Raw genomic sequence first — 16,679 nt, 5'->3', positions numbered from 1 at the left:
GTGAGAAAAAAATTTGCTTCTTCCTTCACTGGATGAACAGTCCAACACCTACCATGCAGGTTTCCCATTTTCCCAAATTATTTTAAGCTAAATATTAAAATATTTAACTCTGCAGAAGAGTCTAATAAGGATTACGACACAACAGGAAACAACATGAACTATACTGTGTCCTATACCACAATGGTAAATTCATATCATAGTTGGTTTTTTCCTTCCCTTTCTTGTGAAACCACAAAAGCCATGTTAAGATCTTATCAGTTAGGGTCCCCTCATGGGAAAAGTTTTTTTTTTTCTGTACAAAGAAATGAACACTGCTAAGCTTCAAGCTTCTGAAGTTGCCATAAATTTAAAAGAGAAAATGAAATCTCTACATCCTGACTTGCCTCGTCTATCACTTGTGTTATTTGTATTAGTGACTTGCTAATTAGCACTCTGAAAAAGCATTAACAGTGACTACAAAAGTAAAAAAAACCCCACAGTATACTGTTTTCAGGTGCTGACAGCACCTCATAAATGTAGTCTGAATATAAACATGCAATTTGGGCAAAAGTATCCTGAGAATTTAGCTAAACCGTACATAGTGTGAACAGGTTTCATATAGATTATACATTATTGCCTCCCTCCTACTTTTGTGACACTTCTTAGTACCTCCACAGAAGCTGCTAATCAAGTATTTGCCATAGCTTTTCCCCCAAGCTCTACGCTGATGAGGTCAATCAACACATGCAAGTCTCAAAAAAGTGTCTTCAATGCACTTCCAAATCAGCATAAAAATATTTTTAAAATCAAAAACAAACTCTATGTTTTGATATTGTTTTCACTAATTGAGTTACCTGTTCTAGATTATACTGCTCTTAGAAAAACCTGAAAAGTAGTTGGAACTCCTCACCTAGGAAACAGAAAACCAGGCATACAGCATAAATACCAAATGTGTCTTCTGTGGCAATAACCACAGAGAGAATACGTGCTGACAGTGAGTATAAGCTGCATCAAATAGACCTGTGAGGGAACATAATAGATCTACTGAGAAAAGTATTTTTGTAGACTAAGTATTTACTGCTCTGTGAACATAAATGAATCAAAAATGCAAATACAGTATAAACATTGTTTTCTTGTAGTAACACTTTAAAAACTCTTAGCAAAATTGGTATTTTTACTTCTGTGTAGAAGTCAACATATCAAAAGACTAGGAGAGAAGTAATATTTAAATAGCTCTTTACAAGCAATAGTTGCCACCTCAGTTTGAAACGCAGTTCTAAGTCATTCTTCCCTGTTGTTGTTTTGCTTCTATCAAAACACTTGTCATTGTACCTCTGCTAATAACAGTCACAATTAAGAATTAAATTGTCCTCTCTACTACAGTCTAACACTCTGTTTTCAACGAAGAGTGATAAAATAAGGTAATATACAATATTCCCTGTATCTGCTGAAACTTCTTCCAAGAAAACTGTTTAAATTTAACATTACGGTGTCAGGATTCTTTTTCCTCCAACTGTAGCATTTGGAAATATTTTATTAAAAACCTAGCCAAAACAAAGCAGCCTTTTACTACAGAATTTGAAAAGACCTGAAGTGAATGGGACAGCTAGATCACACAACTGAGTAAAACTTCTCAAGTTGTAAAAAGTATGCGCAGTGCTATTTCTGGCTACGTTATTGCACCACCAAGATATAACAGTGCTGTAACCAAGGCTGTGCCATAAGCTGTCATTCTGAACTCTTTGGACACTTAAAAGCTGGTACTTTTGAAGCTATTGCGCAGCCTACGTATCTTCATCCTTGTCTCTAATGAGGGCACAGTCCCTCACAACTGAAAGATAACACTGCATGAGCTATTACGTTTTGGTCTGGTTTACCTGAAGAAAGCATTAATAATTAGTTTACCTTAGTCACCCAATATATTCTTGGAAAAGTTGCTAAGAGATGAAAGAAACATAAGAACCCATTAAAACATTACATACTAGACAAAAAAATATACACACACATACACCATTTCAAGAACAAAGTCAAAGTTACACTTCAGCAGGGCAGGGCAGATGAATCTGAACTGAATAGAAACACTTTCTCCTGTAAGAGGCATCAGACAGTGATCCTTAAACATAGACCCCTAAAACTCTCAGCCCTCTTCTCTTAGCCTGGAAATGAGGTACCACAGTATCAGTTACTTTTAACTCATTTCTAAGTTTCCTAGAGAGGACCATAATGCCTTTAGAAAGCAGATCTCTAGAAGATTCCCTGAGTCCTCAATTCATTACTGTGTTACAGAAGGAAGTATATTGCCCCCTTCCACACAGCACATTACACAAGCATACCCCTTTATATATAGTTGCTGTAACAATACCTTATTCTATATTTTATCCTTTCACAGCCTTAGAAAACAGAATTTTCTCGAGCAAAACTATACTAATCTGTTAGACAGTGTAAATACTGTCTAACAACCCAGAAGTGTTTTCATTTTCTGCAATCCAAATAATTTAAGTTTTACCTGGGGAATGGTCCAATTCCCTCTCAAATCCCTTTCCAAAATCATTCTAGAAACTGAATACTGAAAACAATCTTTAATAAAAGCAAACTAATTGAAAACCAAATTCTGCCTACTGTGTTTTCGAAAGGGTGGGGAAAGAAGTTTACAAGCAAGTTTACATGGCCATGAACGATCAACTTTAATCACACTCCCCAACAAATGAGGCACACACTCAAGTGCAAACCAAATACAGATAGATGTATTTATGGACTTTATAACCAGATTGCTTACACTGTTTTTGAGGCAAGTTTCATCAATAAACTATGAACTACTTTTTAAGTGATATATGCCACATGAGCTGGTACCAAATTGTACTGGAGGGGAAACACAGACAACACCAAAACACAGGCAGAAACCAGAGTTACTTCCCTTTGCATCACTTAAAGAAAGGCAGGGGCAGGAAAAACACACCCGCTCTTTGCAATCTCTTTCTGTCCTCCTTCCAAAGTTGTAAAATATCACCAAATCAAAATGTTGAAGACACTGTCTTACTGGATTGCTGAGACCACCAGTACACTTCAGATGGTATTAAATAAAAAAAATTTCTTACAGTGGTTCAATGCTCAATACCTGGAACAGAGCTAAATACCCTTCAGCATAATCTTTGTGTTCACTAAATCCAGAATTCAACAGCATAGCAGCTGCCCACTGCCTGGTCTGCAGAACTGAATGAACGACAAAAGGTTACCGTAATTCAATGGGATAATCAGCGCACATTTACCCACTACCAAGAGTTTTTCAACCATCTGCAAGGCGGCAGACCTAACTGCCTATAAAACAACTGGTAGCATGCTGACATGTCCTCACATCCCTCATGTCAATGAAAATTTATCTCTTAGCAACAGTTAAAAAGAAGCTGAACTTCCAGAAATATTTTAGATGCATCACGAGCCAACAATTTCTCCATAAGTGATTTTGATTGCTATTGATCTCCAAACAGATGTCTACTCTAATTGGTAAAATCTATTAAATACATACCTTAAAAAAAGGAAAAAAAGACAAGTTGTCAGGGCTTAAAAAAGCAATAACAACAGGAGTCATTATAGCTGTGCACATAAATGACAAAAGCTAACCTAATTTAAAGCTGCTGGCCTCCCAATGATATCAGTAACAGTGAAGTAAACAAAATGCCTGTGTAGTGGGGAGAGGAAAAAAATTGCTATTAAGGCTGTGGTCAGAAATTGAAAGGTAAGACAAATCTGTTAAGAAGTAACAAATATTTTGGAGAGGAAAAGCAAAACAAGAGATTCAAGGTTAACACTAATTTTAACTACTAAAACTATTTTAGGATTCCCTCCCATGCTACACAGGGGTGAGAAAGTTACTTTTGTTCTCCAATTAAGAACACTTAAGAGTTAGTTAAAATAAAAATAACTTAAGTTACAATAAAAAAAAAAATTTAGGGTATCAAGCTTCACAAGTAAATTCCATAGAAAACTCCTAAAAAAAAAATAATTCCACTTTTTTTGTTTAGCAAAACTTGTAATTGAAAAGTATAAAGCAAATTACAATTTTACCACCAGAGATCAGGAAAGAGAATAAGCTTGCCCTCAGCTATATTAGTAACTTCTCTTGAAATCAAGTCTTTCAGATGTCTCTTCAAAATATATCCAAACACAATAGCAAGAAAGAAACAATATAAATCATTAAGATTCAAGTTTATGTTAGCAGACTATGGACAACTCTGTTAAAAATTACATACAGAAAATTAAACATGGCATGTTCACACCATGAGCCTGAACATCCAGCTTTTTTTTGTTTTCTTAGGCAGAAGAGAGCTACCAGCTGTCAAAGGCACTTTCTCAAAGTCAACTCCAGCAGGTTTATTAACATAAAAACAGATAAATCAGCTTTATTTCTATTCTAATGCTGAAAATTATCAAAATCTTTTTCCTAATAGGCTGAAGGTGACTCATAAACATGTTGAAAACGTTACTTGAGAAGATAGAGATATCAACATGAAAAAGAAGTACCAAACCAAACTCCAGCATGCCCCTCTCCATCCACAACTATCTTCTAGGAGACATAAAACAAAAATCTGTCAATCCTGGGCTGAATAGCACCCACAATTACTTCCTTAAATTCACAGGCAAAATTGAGGTACTATCTTGAATTCAGAGCAGCATAGAAAGTTGGGAACACAGGAAGATTCCTCCAGCAGTTTGTTATTCCAAGGAAGTCTCCTACCAGTCACCTCATGTCCAGATCTAAAAAAACCAAACTTTTTTGAAACTCACTACTGAAAAGCTGAAAACAAACCTGCAAGATGAGCAGCTATATGCTTTTTTAAACACAGTGCACAAATTCATTAAGCGAACACAACCGCCCATCATCACATAAATTTCAAGTCACAAAGCCCACAACGGAATTCACGTCTTCAGATTCCTAGTTCTTTATTAGTTTTCAATTAGCACAAAAGCAGGATAGTTAAAGCCAGGATTTTTGGCCTTTTTTTTTTTCAAACAGCTATTGCATTCCATGTTTTATCCAGGGTAAAATATCTTTCACTTTTAATCATGATAGAGTCAACTTAAATGCATAGATATAAAGAAGAAGAATTGCTTAATGACAATGGAAGCCGTAACCTTCACAAATGTTGTAGTTTAAAATTTGCTTTAAGAACATTTAGAATCATTAAAATACATAAGTACCAATAATTTCCTTTCTCAAGAGTACGGTAAACAAAATGTTAAGTGACCCAACAAGAGGAACTCTTTAAAATGGCCACACAGTAACATGTCACTGGTTTCTAAGGCAGTGTGAGCTCAAACACTTTTTCACGTAGTTACGTATATGCATATAGCAATCACAGATACAGACTCTTCTGTATGCACACAGCACGTGCTGCTATCTGACTTGCTGTGAGTGGTTTTCCCTAGTCATGTGGTGATTGATTTATCTATAATTTTCAGACCTTCAGAAAACATCTGTAACATCTGAATGAGAGCTTGCTTTGCTAAATCAGCGGAATGTGCACTGTCAAAATAAAGAGAGATTTATTTTTACTATAAAATTTTCCAATATTAAAGCAGCATTAATATTTGTAAAACAGCATTAACAAGTTTTCAGTGACATTCAATTTTCACAACTGGATAAAGAGGGAAAGGAAGAGAGCTGGACAAGTCAAACTAGAGCAAGAATGTTCAAAACAGAAAATATCATGTTTATGTATAACCCCATTGTTTACTACATAAGCCTCCATGTGTACATTTGTGAACTGACTGATAACCAAACACTTAACTGCAGGAGTCAATGCACTGTCTTCTTCTACCACTAATGTATTCCTATTAACCTGACTCCTACAGCAGGTGTACTAGTGTTCAGAAGATAAAAGAGAAAAAAAAAAATGAAGTAGGAAGTGAAAGGTGAGTATTCGCTAAATTTGGAACAGCAACCTTTACAATCATAGAACTTATTAACTAACTATTAAGTCCAGTGATTATAATCAAGATTGCTTTCATCTTGAGAATCTTTCAAATATCCCCTTTTCTTACTACTGCTCATTATCCACTAATCCTAAGCACTTTAGAGAATCCACAATTTAGGCAATACTCACATTTTCACAGATCAGTATAAAGACCAACAGTCCTCCAGGCAACACCAGATAAGGTATCCACGCAACCTAACAGTGAAACTTCAATAAAGTCTAGCAGGCTTTAGACCCAGGCTCCTGGGTCCAGTATATAAAGCTACAAGTTCAGCAACTTTCAGTCACATTTTTCAGATTTCAGGCAGTCACAAGAAAGCAGAAATCAGGATGTTCATTATTCTAATGAAAGAAACTTTAACAACAAAAATAAACACATTGTGAATTCTCCAGCAATATTTTTCCCAGGGGAAGGTTCCATCTCTCTTACAACTTCTTTAGCTTACACTGTGGCTATTTGATGCAGCTGTTGGAAAATCATCATCATAGTCTTGCATAAAGAAACTATACTTTCTCTTTTATTAGCCAACAGCTAGGAGCAGTAACCAAGCCTTCAATTCAAGTAGAAATAGAATACTCTAGGCTGAGAGAGACTCTGGAGCACGTACTCCCAGCCTACCACTCAAAACAAGACCCAACTCAACTGTTCCCTCACACTGCTCAGGACATTATCTAGTCAAGCTCTGACCACCTCTGAGGATGGGGAGATTGCACAGCTACTCCGAGCTCCTGTTCCATCTCTATCCTCACTATAAGGGATTTTCACCTTCATCTGCCCAGAATTTTCCTTGCTGCAACTTGTGTCAGTTACCTCTCATTCTTTTGCCATCAGAGAAATAGCACTCTCTATCTTCACTCTAATCACCCAGTAGATGGTGTTGAAAGAGGTGCTTTAACACAACGGTTCCACACAAAGACAAAAAAATTCTACAAATCTATAATAATTTTTTCTTTATTCTCTTCATTTCAACTGCTACTTTTAACCAGTTATTTGTTAGTTAAGAACTGTGTGCGCTCAGTGTCTGAAACATAGGTGCCACTGCCATCCATCTCTTCTTGAGCCAAGGGCAAACGTGCTAATTAATGTTGCCACAGATACATGGACACTGCATAAAAATTAATTCTAAAACTACAGTCAGTCATTTTCACCATTTTGGAAAAAAAAGAGCTGTGAAATTGAAGTCAACTTCAAAACATCACTGGAGATTAAATGAAATGCTGGAGAGTATGGGGAAAGTGTGGGGCAAACTTACCACTTCTATTAAGGATTCCTCCTAGATGAGGAAACATCAGCCATGCCTCCCAGACAACTTCGCTGAGATCACGCACAGCTGCTGTCCTGTGTCAAAGTCCTGCTTGTCATTAAAACCAGAAGTCTCAAGCCTACTCCACCTGCATTAGTACCTGAAGGGCTGCACTACCACAACAGGAGACAAATGGGATTCTCTGGCCTTCTAGAGCCAAAACACTCGAGAAAACAGAAATTCCTGCACATGTATATGTATCACTGCAGAGACAAGACACAACAGTTAACAATTTACATGTCTGCAGTTTCCCTCCCACCAAGGACTTTTTCCTTATGTAACATCTTCTTTACACCACAACCTGAAGTCACAATGATCCACACAAACTCAGAACTAAAGGCAGCAGCACTGGAGTTGCCTACAGAGACATCCCATCATGCATATTGTAAGAAGGCTGCTGTGGTTGCAAACTTGAAACTTCAAGCCCTTCTGTAAGAATCTGGAGAGGAAAGAAACAAACCACAACTCACAGTAAAATGTAAGTGACACTGGTTATAACGTCCCTCAATGAGGAGGAATATAAGTAGACAGAGAAAAACAACCACCACCACATACAAATGATTTTGCGACTGAAAAAACCATACTAGTTTAGAAGTTAGCTTGTTTCTCATCAGGTAAACACAAAGGATGGCAGTGGATTTGTCACCCAAGTAGTGCCTGATTCAATATGCATCATCTTCAAAATTCTACAGCCAAAATCTGAGCCCTAATAGAGTTGTTCCAGTACACAACAGCAACTCTTTCCATTTGGTTCCAGAAAGCCCTGGTGTCATGACTTGACACAGGCCCTCACAATCACTGGAATCATGGGCCTGTCCTTATACCCAGGGAAACAGTCTTGAACACAGAGAAACAGAGTTGCCCTTTGAAAGAAGACATTGAATCCATTTATGTCCTACTGAAGTTGTAAAAAACACTTCTACCCCAGATGAGTAACTGTTTTCTCAATCCTAACTTGAAATTCTTTCAAAAGTGACAGCCTTTTGCCATTTCCAATCACCAGATCACAAACTTACAGTTGCTAAGTGGTCAACCTGCATATTGGGATCTTTCTTGGGGGGGAAGTGTCAAAACATAACAGACAACCTCAACTGCAAGTTATCAAGATTTCTGATCTTGCAGGAAAAACACATGGTAAAACCTCTAACTGTATTTTAGGAATCAAATGTCACTCCCAGTTAAGACAGAAGAGTTCACAGAAAATAGCATAAATGAAGAAACAAAACAGAACTGCTGGAACTACACAGGATTTCTTTAACACATTGCTGTCAGATTCAATACAGGACTCACCACAGTACATGACACCAATTAATTCTGAAGAGAAACAACCAAGAGAATCAAATTTTAGCAAGCCTTAGGATTAAACAGCTTGAGTATAAAAGGTTTGGAATCATTCTTTGCAGTAAACAAGGATCATGAGCACATCATATAGAACTATGTTCCAAAATATCTAGGGGAAAAAAAAAAGAATGATCAGTGTCTTCACTGATGGTTCTACAGGAAACCACAGATTACCTGTTTGCAACAACTAAGTCACTAGAATCAGAAATTAGAACCCAATCTGCATCACCTTATGAAAAAGCACACCAATCTAACATAGGAAATAGCAGCTTTTAATTTATCTCTCACCGTAACACTTCAAGAAATCTTCTACAAGCATACTTCTTTGTTTGAGCCAAATGTGCTGAACTGTAAAAGTGAAAAAAAGCCCAAAAAGCCTGATATACCTATCTACAGTGGTATGAGCTGCTTCTCCACAATATGGGATGCCGAGACTTTTCCACTTCAGTTTTAAATGCTCAGAAGATGGGGTAAGTTGTTCTTCAGATTCTGATAAGCTCCAGTACCTCAAGCATGAATAGGATCTATTTGTAAGTGTTCACTTGGCTTACGAGTGAAGAAACGAAGAGCAGCAACACCTAGCAATCATCCCAGAACTTCAAGGACAAGAGCTATACACACTGAGGTGAAGGCCATCCTTCCAAGAAATAAAGGTAACTTCTGAATTGAGATGAGAAGGACAAACATGAGAGTTAATGTTTGTCAAGTAATGCTAACATTCCTCATCATCATGAAGATGTCACGAAGGGAGAAACACAGGTTGCTTCTAAAGACAACATTATTTTATGGATCGACAAGGTTCAAGCCTAGATTTCATTTCTCTGTTTTCATACCCCTGTCTACAGTCTCTTCAACTGCAGTGCTGCAGACGCTGTCTTACAGAAACTTACCTACCACAACGTTTTGGTGCTCAGACTCATCCTCAAGAACACAGAGTCCAAGTAAAGACAGCTCCAAAGCTCGGCATTATGAATAGCCCCTTATGTGTAAATGGGTAAGGTACATCGTGCAGCACTACCTTTCTGCCTAATGCTTCAGTTTCTGCCCAGTGGAAAGTCTAGAGGCCGGAGGGAACAAGGTAGAGCAAGCAGGGAAGTATCAGCCAACAATCTTTTGTTGCCTACCCGCAGGAAGGTGCAAAACTGAGCAGGGAGGAGCCTGGAATCTAAAAAAGCAATTCTCTATAGATTGGCCCTTTGCCTGAAAGACAGAAGGAGGAACACCCAGTGTCTGCACTGGCACAAGCTACATACCAGAAAACTGAAATACAACCCATGCCAAGTTACACTTTTGAAAAGCTAAATGTATGTAGGCCAGTGAAAACAAAATTAGATAGGAAGTTCAGAGTATGAAAAATTAATAAAACAAGTTTGGTTTTACATGAAAGTCAGCTTAGAAAGACAAACTGAAAGCGCAAGGGGGATTAATAAAAATTTTCATGCCAAGAATCTGATGGGAACAACTATTAATACAGTTACTGAGCTGTTAAAGACAGCATTTAGGAGAACCAAGAAAGCACAGTATGGACCAAGTCATCTCCATTTGCACTTCATCTTTCAAAATATGCTTTAATATGCTGCCTCTTCACCATTTGAAGTGGGATTTATCCTTTTAAATTATGTTTAAAAATAAGTAAATAAAAAGAGTTGTCTACAGCCTACAAACATTTGCTTCTTCAGGATTTTAATCATATGGCATTTGTACTCAGGAGATGGCTAACACCTAAGGCCTAGCAGGTTTTGTGCAGTTCCCAAACTGCAGAACTTTCCTAGTGCTTGTCCAAATGACAAGGAAAACACGGAACACCACACAATGCACATGTGCACACAGAAAACACCACCAATACTGCCACTCTGCAACTGACACCATTAAAGATAAATTTAACAATCATTTAAAGACTAACTACAACCTTTAAACACCACCTTGCTGCTGCATTTCCAGAAGCGTATTTTAATGCGCTTAAGGCTTATGGAAAAGTTAAGTACCACTCAACATGTTCAGGTGGATTTTCTTCTCTCTGTTCACATCCTTTCCTACTACATTATCAGCTTCTACACTGCATTTTCTGATTCACATACTCATCCAGTCCTTTTCAGAAGATGCTGGGCAAGAAAAGGTGTGAAGCATAGGAGAAGATATCCATGAAAGATAGTCTGAACATAAGGAAGAACACATAAGAATGGTTAAATTGTTGAAGTTATGCACTGCAATATAGTGAAGTGTACAAGATAAAGTTACTGAGCAACAAATTTGCTTTTTTTTCTGCTTTCTTCTGTGTGGGGGTTTTGGCTTTTACTTGCAGGAAAGAAAAAAACAAAACACTGCAAGTCCTCATCCTAAAGGACACCACTGTTTTCAGTTTCCTTCATTGTTAAGGCAGCTCCACCTTTGGCAAAAGACTGGTCCTTTAACACTCCAATTTAACACTTTAAACCAGACATCTTTTGAAGTGCTTTGATTCAAGTTATCTGTCCACATCAAGTTAGGATCTACGTGAATGTAGTCACACGGATTTAGGAAACGGGATGTCCTTTTGAAATATAATTTACACTACTCATTACACTTCATACGATGTACGGCCTAGATACTACATAGCTGATGACAGCTACTGACCTTCCAATGGAATCTGTCCTTCCCATGAGCCTTGTGCAACCCTCCCCAGAAATCAGGGAACAAAAAGGGGTGGAGGAAGCGAAGATTTGAACAGGTAGAGACTGCATACTTCTCTTCATGCAACCCAGAGGTGACATCTTTGTCCAGATCCAGAAAAGTCACTTTAAGGAATGTAACATTTTTACACAAATGTTTCCTTCCAGACCTGTGCATAACAGGAGGAAACAGTGCAATACAAACTATATGGCTGTAACTAACTGCAGCTATTTTTACATGTAGTCAAACAAGAGGACTATATCTAGTGGCATTGAATCACCCAGTTAATAAAAAGGAAGAAAAGCAGCTCCATACCATCACCACCAAGAGGAAAATTCAGCACTTCAGCTCCCTGTTCCACACAAGTATTTCATCAAATGCACACACTGAACATCCCTGTAACATCGTGAAGGTTCCAGGTCTGCTAAACTAACATCAGTGGCACTGCACCGCAACAGAATCTATCTTCTCAGTGCGCTAGATAGACTGATGCCGTTGAGGTGGGGGCAGGGAGCCAGGGAGTGTAGAGGTGGAGAAGGAAAAAACAAACCCCACATTAAAAAACATCACAAAAAAACCACACAACCCCCCCACAAAATAAAATACCACAAAAACCCCCACCACAGACCAATATAAACCACACACAGGCAGTACTGATCTCTTCTGATCACCTTTTACTCAGGACGAAAAGCTCACAGTCTGCATTTGCTACAATTAGAGTGAGAGATCAGACTGCCAGTGCTCCAGTGCACTTCTAGTGCACTACACCTTTTGTCTCATCCTGATGAGATATTAATTATGCATTAAAAAAGTCAAAATTATTCAAACTTCTGCAGTCATCTAAACGGATTTCTGCACATCCTCCTATTCTTTCATCTCCCTAAAGTCAACAAATATTTGAATTTCACCTCTAGTATTTAAAAAGAAAACAAACAAACAAACAAAAAAAATCAACACCCAACAATAAGCCGCCCAAAGAAAAAAAAAACATCTCTTACTTGTGGTAGCTATATAAAGAGCCAAAGAAACTTTAAAATACACCAACCTCTTTGAAGACTAGCCATTCCCAAGAGATGCCAGTTGGCTGCATTTTATTGTCTCAAACTCAATAATCTTGACATGCCCCATACTCCGTCTTAAATACTTCCAATAAAAACAGCCTAACAGTTTTCCTGCAGTGTCATTCCACTTATTCACGAATTAGCATCAATTTAAAATTAACATGCAGTCACATCCAAATAATAGATACACCTATTTACAGTTACTTTCAGAACTGTCCTTTAAGTGCATTTAAAGCCACACAGCTTGAAGATCAGCAAAAATCCCATATCTAAACCAAGTCCCTATATATTTGCCTAGTAACCTGTGCCACAGCTCATACAACTAGAGTAGTGCACTACACTGATAGGCAACTACCAATTCACCAACCTCACATCAAAACTATTTCTGTCAGGGAAGTGTGTATGCTGAATAGTTTTTAAATACGCAAGTCGCACTGTTAATTTTGAGGCACCCAAATGAAATCTTATTTCTTGCCAAAGCACTTGCTAGAGAACAGATTTGTTTGGCTAACTTCTAAAAGACAGACTTATCCTTATATCAAGTATTTTAGTATGGCTTTTTCAGCACTGTGACCCAACAAACACTCTTTGCAATGGATGCCAGTCCCAGCAGGTAGCCCAACAAGGGAGATTTCTGTTTCCACAGAATTCATGTGAAGTATCCTAGTATTAAATTATTTTGGTTGCTCAGTACTCTAGCCTTCAAACTTCTTCTGCCACTAGAGCATCAGAAATACAGAGGAATCTCCAGAAGTACATGACAACAGACAGATTTAATTACTTGTAGCCATAAGCTTTATAGTGTATAAGCTACAGCAGTAATTGAACAGTAAGCAACACTTCTGAATTTCCATTCTGATTATTGAGTGTGAAGCTTCATGTATTCTTCAAATACTCAAGAAGTCCAATTTGACAGAAATAGATATCCACACATAAAAACAATCACATTTAACACATATTTAGGGAAGCTCACAAAAATCAACCTACAGCTACCAACACTTGTGCCACCTCTGGCAGCTACACAAACAAGTGTTCTTGTAGACTTGACTAAATATTTCTAACAGAAGCACACTCTACTCTGCAACCTCCAGTGCTTTAGTCAGATGAAGGAAACAAGCAAGTGAAAACCATAATACTATTTCTTGAAGGAGACACTAATGGCACCTCTACAATCACAAAGTTGCCCGGGTTATTTCATGTCAAAAGAACTGCCACCACACTTAACCAATGAGAAGTGGTGAGGAAGAAAAAAGAAAAAAAACTCGCATGTAATCACCAATTTACAAATATTTTACAATAACCTGATTCAAGTAGAACAGAGAGCTTTTTTTTCCCCGAGTTCACTGAAAATTCAAAACACAATTCACCATATTAAATGGGAAATGATCAAAGAATGCCTGCAGATAGGTCTTTTGATGCTATCCTTTCATAAACAAAACATTAAGTGACACCCCTTCTCCCTCAAGGCTTAAACCCTGTAAATAATTAACCTGAAAACAAGGCCCAAGTAATAGCAAAAATAAACCCATGTAGGAAGTCCAACAAAATTGAAATAAGAGGAGGATTCTGCTCTGTTTGTCACTCTGACACTTGCACTCATATTCTTAGAATATTCACACTAACTCCAGCTCCTATCAATTGCAGTTTTAAAGCTGAGTATCCTCATAAAAATATCTTTAAAAATGACAACTCTAGCAGTTTTAAATAGAGTTGTACCTGTAGTATTTCAAGTGGTGTTCAAACTACAAGGAAATCAGTACATCCCAGCATAAAATGAATGCAGAATACCACAATCAAATTACACAGCAGATTCCAGCAACACCAGTCTGCCAGGCAAGACAGAGCAATCTCACACCTAGAAGGGAGCATGCAGCTGTACTCTTCCCTGCTGCTATGTTTATCTACTGCAAATCCAAAGAGCAAACTATTCAACACAGTGGCAGGACATAGGACCTAAATAAAATTCCTTTACCAGAACTGTTTCCACATGGATCTTTGACATGCATCCTCACTTATATACATTTAAACAGATACATAAAGAAGTAGAAGAATCATTATTTTTGCATTAAATAAACAAACAACAAGAAGAATCATTTTTTTCATTACTACATTTGCTTTCATTTTTCAAACTTACCTGGTCTTTTTCATGGGGTAGAAGGCTGACAGGTGGAAGAGAAGCTGGGAAAGTGGTGGTGTATTTTGGAGCTCCTTTGCTTTCCAAACTGCCATAATTCACTTTGTACTGAGGTCCATCCTTCAGTAACCTCCCATTGTTCACAGCACGTTTGGCCCCCAAACGCAACCTCTGCTGAAAGGCAGGATTGTTGAAAACACTCGCTAAGTCATTTTGACTTCTCAAATACTTCTCTATGTTTTTCAGGGAGGAGCCACTTGGTTCTTGAAGTCCTTCAATTGCTCTTCTCAAAAGTTTATTCCAATCCACATTACGAAGCTCAGTACAAGCTCCTCTAGATCCCTTAACAGCTTTAGGAATAGTGCCAGGTTTAACAGATGAAAACCGTCCAGGATTATCAGGGTCCTTGTAGGATGCAAGGCCTTTGTTGGTAACTTTAAGAATAGAACCATCTTGAACGCTAAGTTCCAACTGCTCCGAAACTGTCTTCTTATCTAATCCATGGGAAGCACAAACAGCATGACATATTCTCTCTTCAGAAGGCCTTTGCTTTTGCTTTTTAACTTTTTGTATAGCTTCAAGAATCCACTCCGTATAAAGAGGGTTGGCAAGTTTTACCATGGTTGACCAGTAATTGTTTCCAGCCAAGGGTTACCCATAGAGGTTCCTCCTTATCCTTTTAGCAGATCTTTCAGGGGTTGTTCACACCTCAAACACAAATCAAAGGACTCCACACACTGCTTGGATGCATCTCAAAAATATCCATCCTGAGCACTGAAAAAGGCAGGAAAATATCTCCTGACTGAAATTTCCAGTTACTGTACTGTTATGGAAACGTAGAAAGGTTTCATTTGTGATGATATTGGTACATCCTTAAAAGAAAGTCTGTTGCAACCTTTAAAAAAAAAAAAAAAGGCAGGAAGAGAATAGTTAATGCTGAAGCAGTAAAAGGAAATAGAATGCTTTCAGACATGCATTCATACTGTAGATACCACACTAAGCAAAAATCTGAGAGAGATTATACAAAATGTTTGTCAATTCTCACCCCACACCAAACAAGTCATCATAAAATCACCTTGTTTATGAGAACATTCAGTGGGTTTAGTTATCCTGAATTCCATCACCCCAACACTTAACCTACTCGTGACTTGTTGGACAATTTCCATTCAGCCAGAGATGTGAAAATACTCTCTAAACCAAACTGCCTACAAATAATTTTGAGACACACTGGTATAAGAAAATTACTGTCTGCACAGCTTATACAAGCATTAAAATAAATAAATAAACAAACAATTAAAAACTCGCATTATAAAAACAATGAAACATACAAAAACAATTGATGAAAGTCCAATTACTAATTCCTGCCATTTCTTACAGCACGCTGTCTGCTAAGTGCCGAGCCATATGTTGACTATACAACTCAGGAAAATCAAAACCAAAATATCAGAACTGAGTTACTGGTACTACATCCTACATTAATATTTACGTACTCTACAACACAGAAAGGAATCAAAAAGGTGCTTCTCATCCTAAGGTGCACAGTAAAGAGGCACATATTTTTGATACAAACTTTTAGAAACAGAAATGAAAATTAAATAATAGAGGCATTTTCACATAAATACACTGCTAGTATGAAGACACAGCAAGAGGTGACACTGGCAGAATATGTTTTAGTGGCTCCTAGTTTTAATAAAAAGTTTTCTTTACTTATTATGGAATATATCACTCTAATAGAAAATCAAAAAAGCCAGACAAATTAAATCAAGATAAGACATCACATAATGAATAAATTAATGTGCTTGAGGTATCAGGGGTTTTTATGCCATGAAACGTGAGAAAGAACTTTGGAAGTCTTTAACAAAATTGTGTAGTTACTTCACATCAAAGGAAAATAAGTAAAAACCAGAAGAGGCAAATCTTCATTCTCAATAAATGAGTTGTCTTGCAAAGTAGAAGATTCACAGCAAAATCTAGAACTAAACTACATTTATAAAGCTACGGCAAGCAGCAGTTAACTAATAATTATGATTACACAAGTCTTGGACCTCATTTTTATTCATTTATTCAATTCATCTTGCATTTCAGTTATGTTTAAAACTTGAGTAAATTATAAATAGGAAAAAAACCTTGAACTGATAGAGTAATCTAAATTATTTTCAACTTGTTGAAAAGATCCCTCTGTAACTGTGAAGAGAATACAAAAAGCACTTTTAGTACCTTCTCCTTCCTGAACCACTTC

The 16,679-nt window shown here is 37.4% G+C and overlaps 1 protein-coding gene across 1 annotated transcript in view; it reads right to left on the bottom strand.

Annotated features, from left to right (window-relative positions):
- The window catches only part of LOC104276539 (histone acetyltransferase KAT6B-like), a 66,875-nt gene extending 51,545 nt beyond the window's left edge, over positions 1-15,330 (bottom strand). The window contains exon 1 of the mRNA XM_009872907.1: positions 14,441-15,330. Coding sequence (XP_009871209.1) covers positions 14,441-15,061 — 621 coding nt within the window. The 5' untranslated portion in view covers positions 15,062-15,330. The remainder of the gene's footprint in view (positions 1-14,440) is intronic.
- Between the last annotated feature and the right edge of the window lie 1,349 nt (positions 15,331-16,679).

Source organism: Apaloderma vittatum, unplaced genomic scaffold (assembly GCF_000703405.1).
Source record: "Apaloderma vittatum isolate BGI_N311 unplaced genomic scaffold, ASM70340v1 scaffold2457, whole genome shotgun sequence".
Classification (NCBI taxonomy): domain Eukaryota; kingdom Metazoa; phylum Chordata; class Aves; order Trogoniformes; family Trogonidae; genus Apaloderma; species Apaloderma vittatum.
This window is presented reverse-complemented; position numbering and strand designations above follow the sequence as displayed.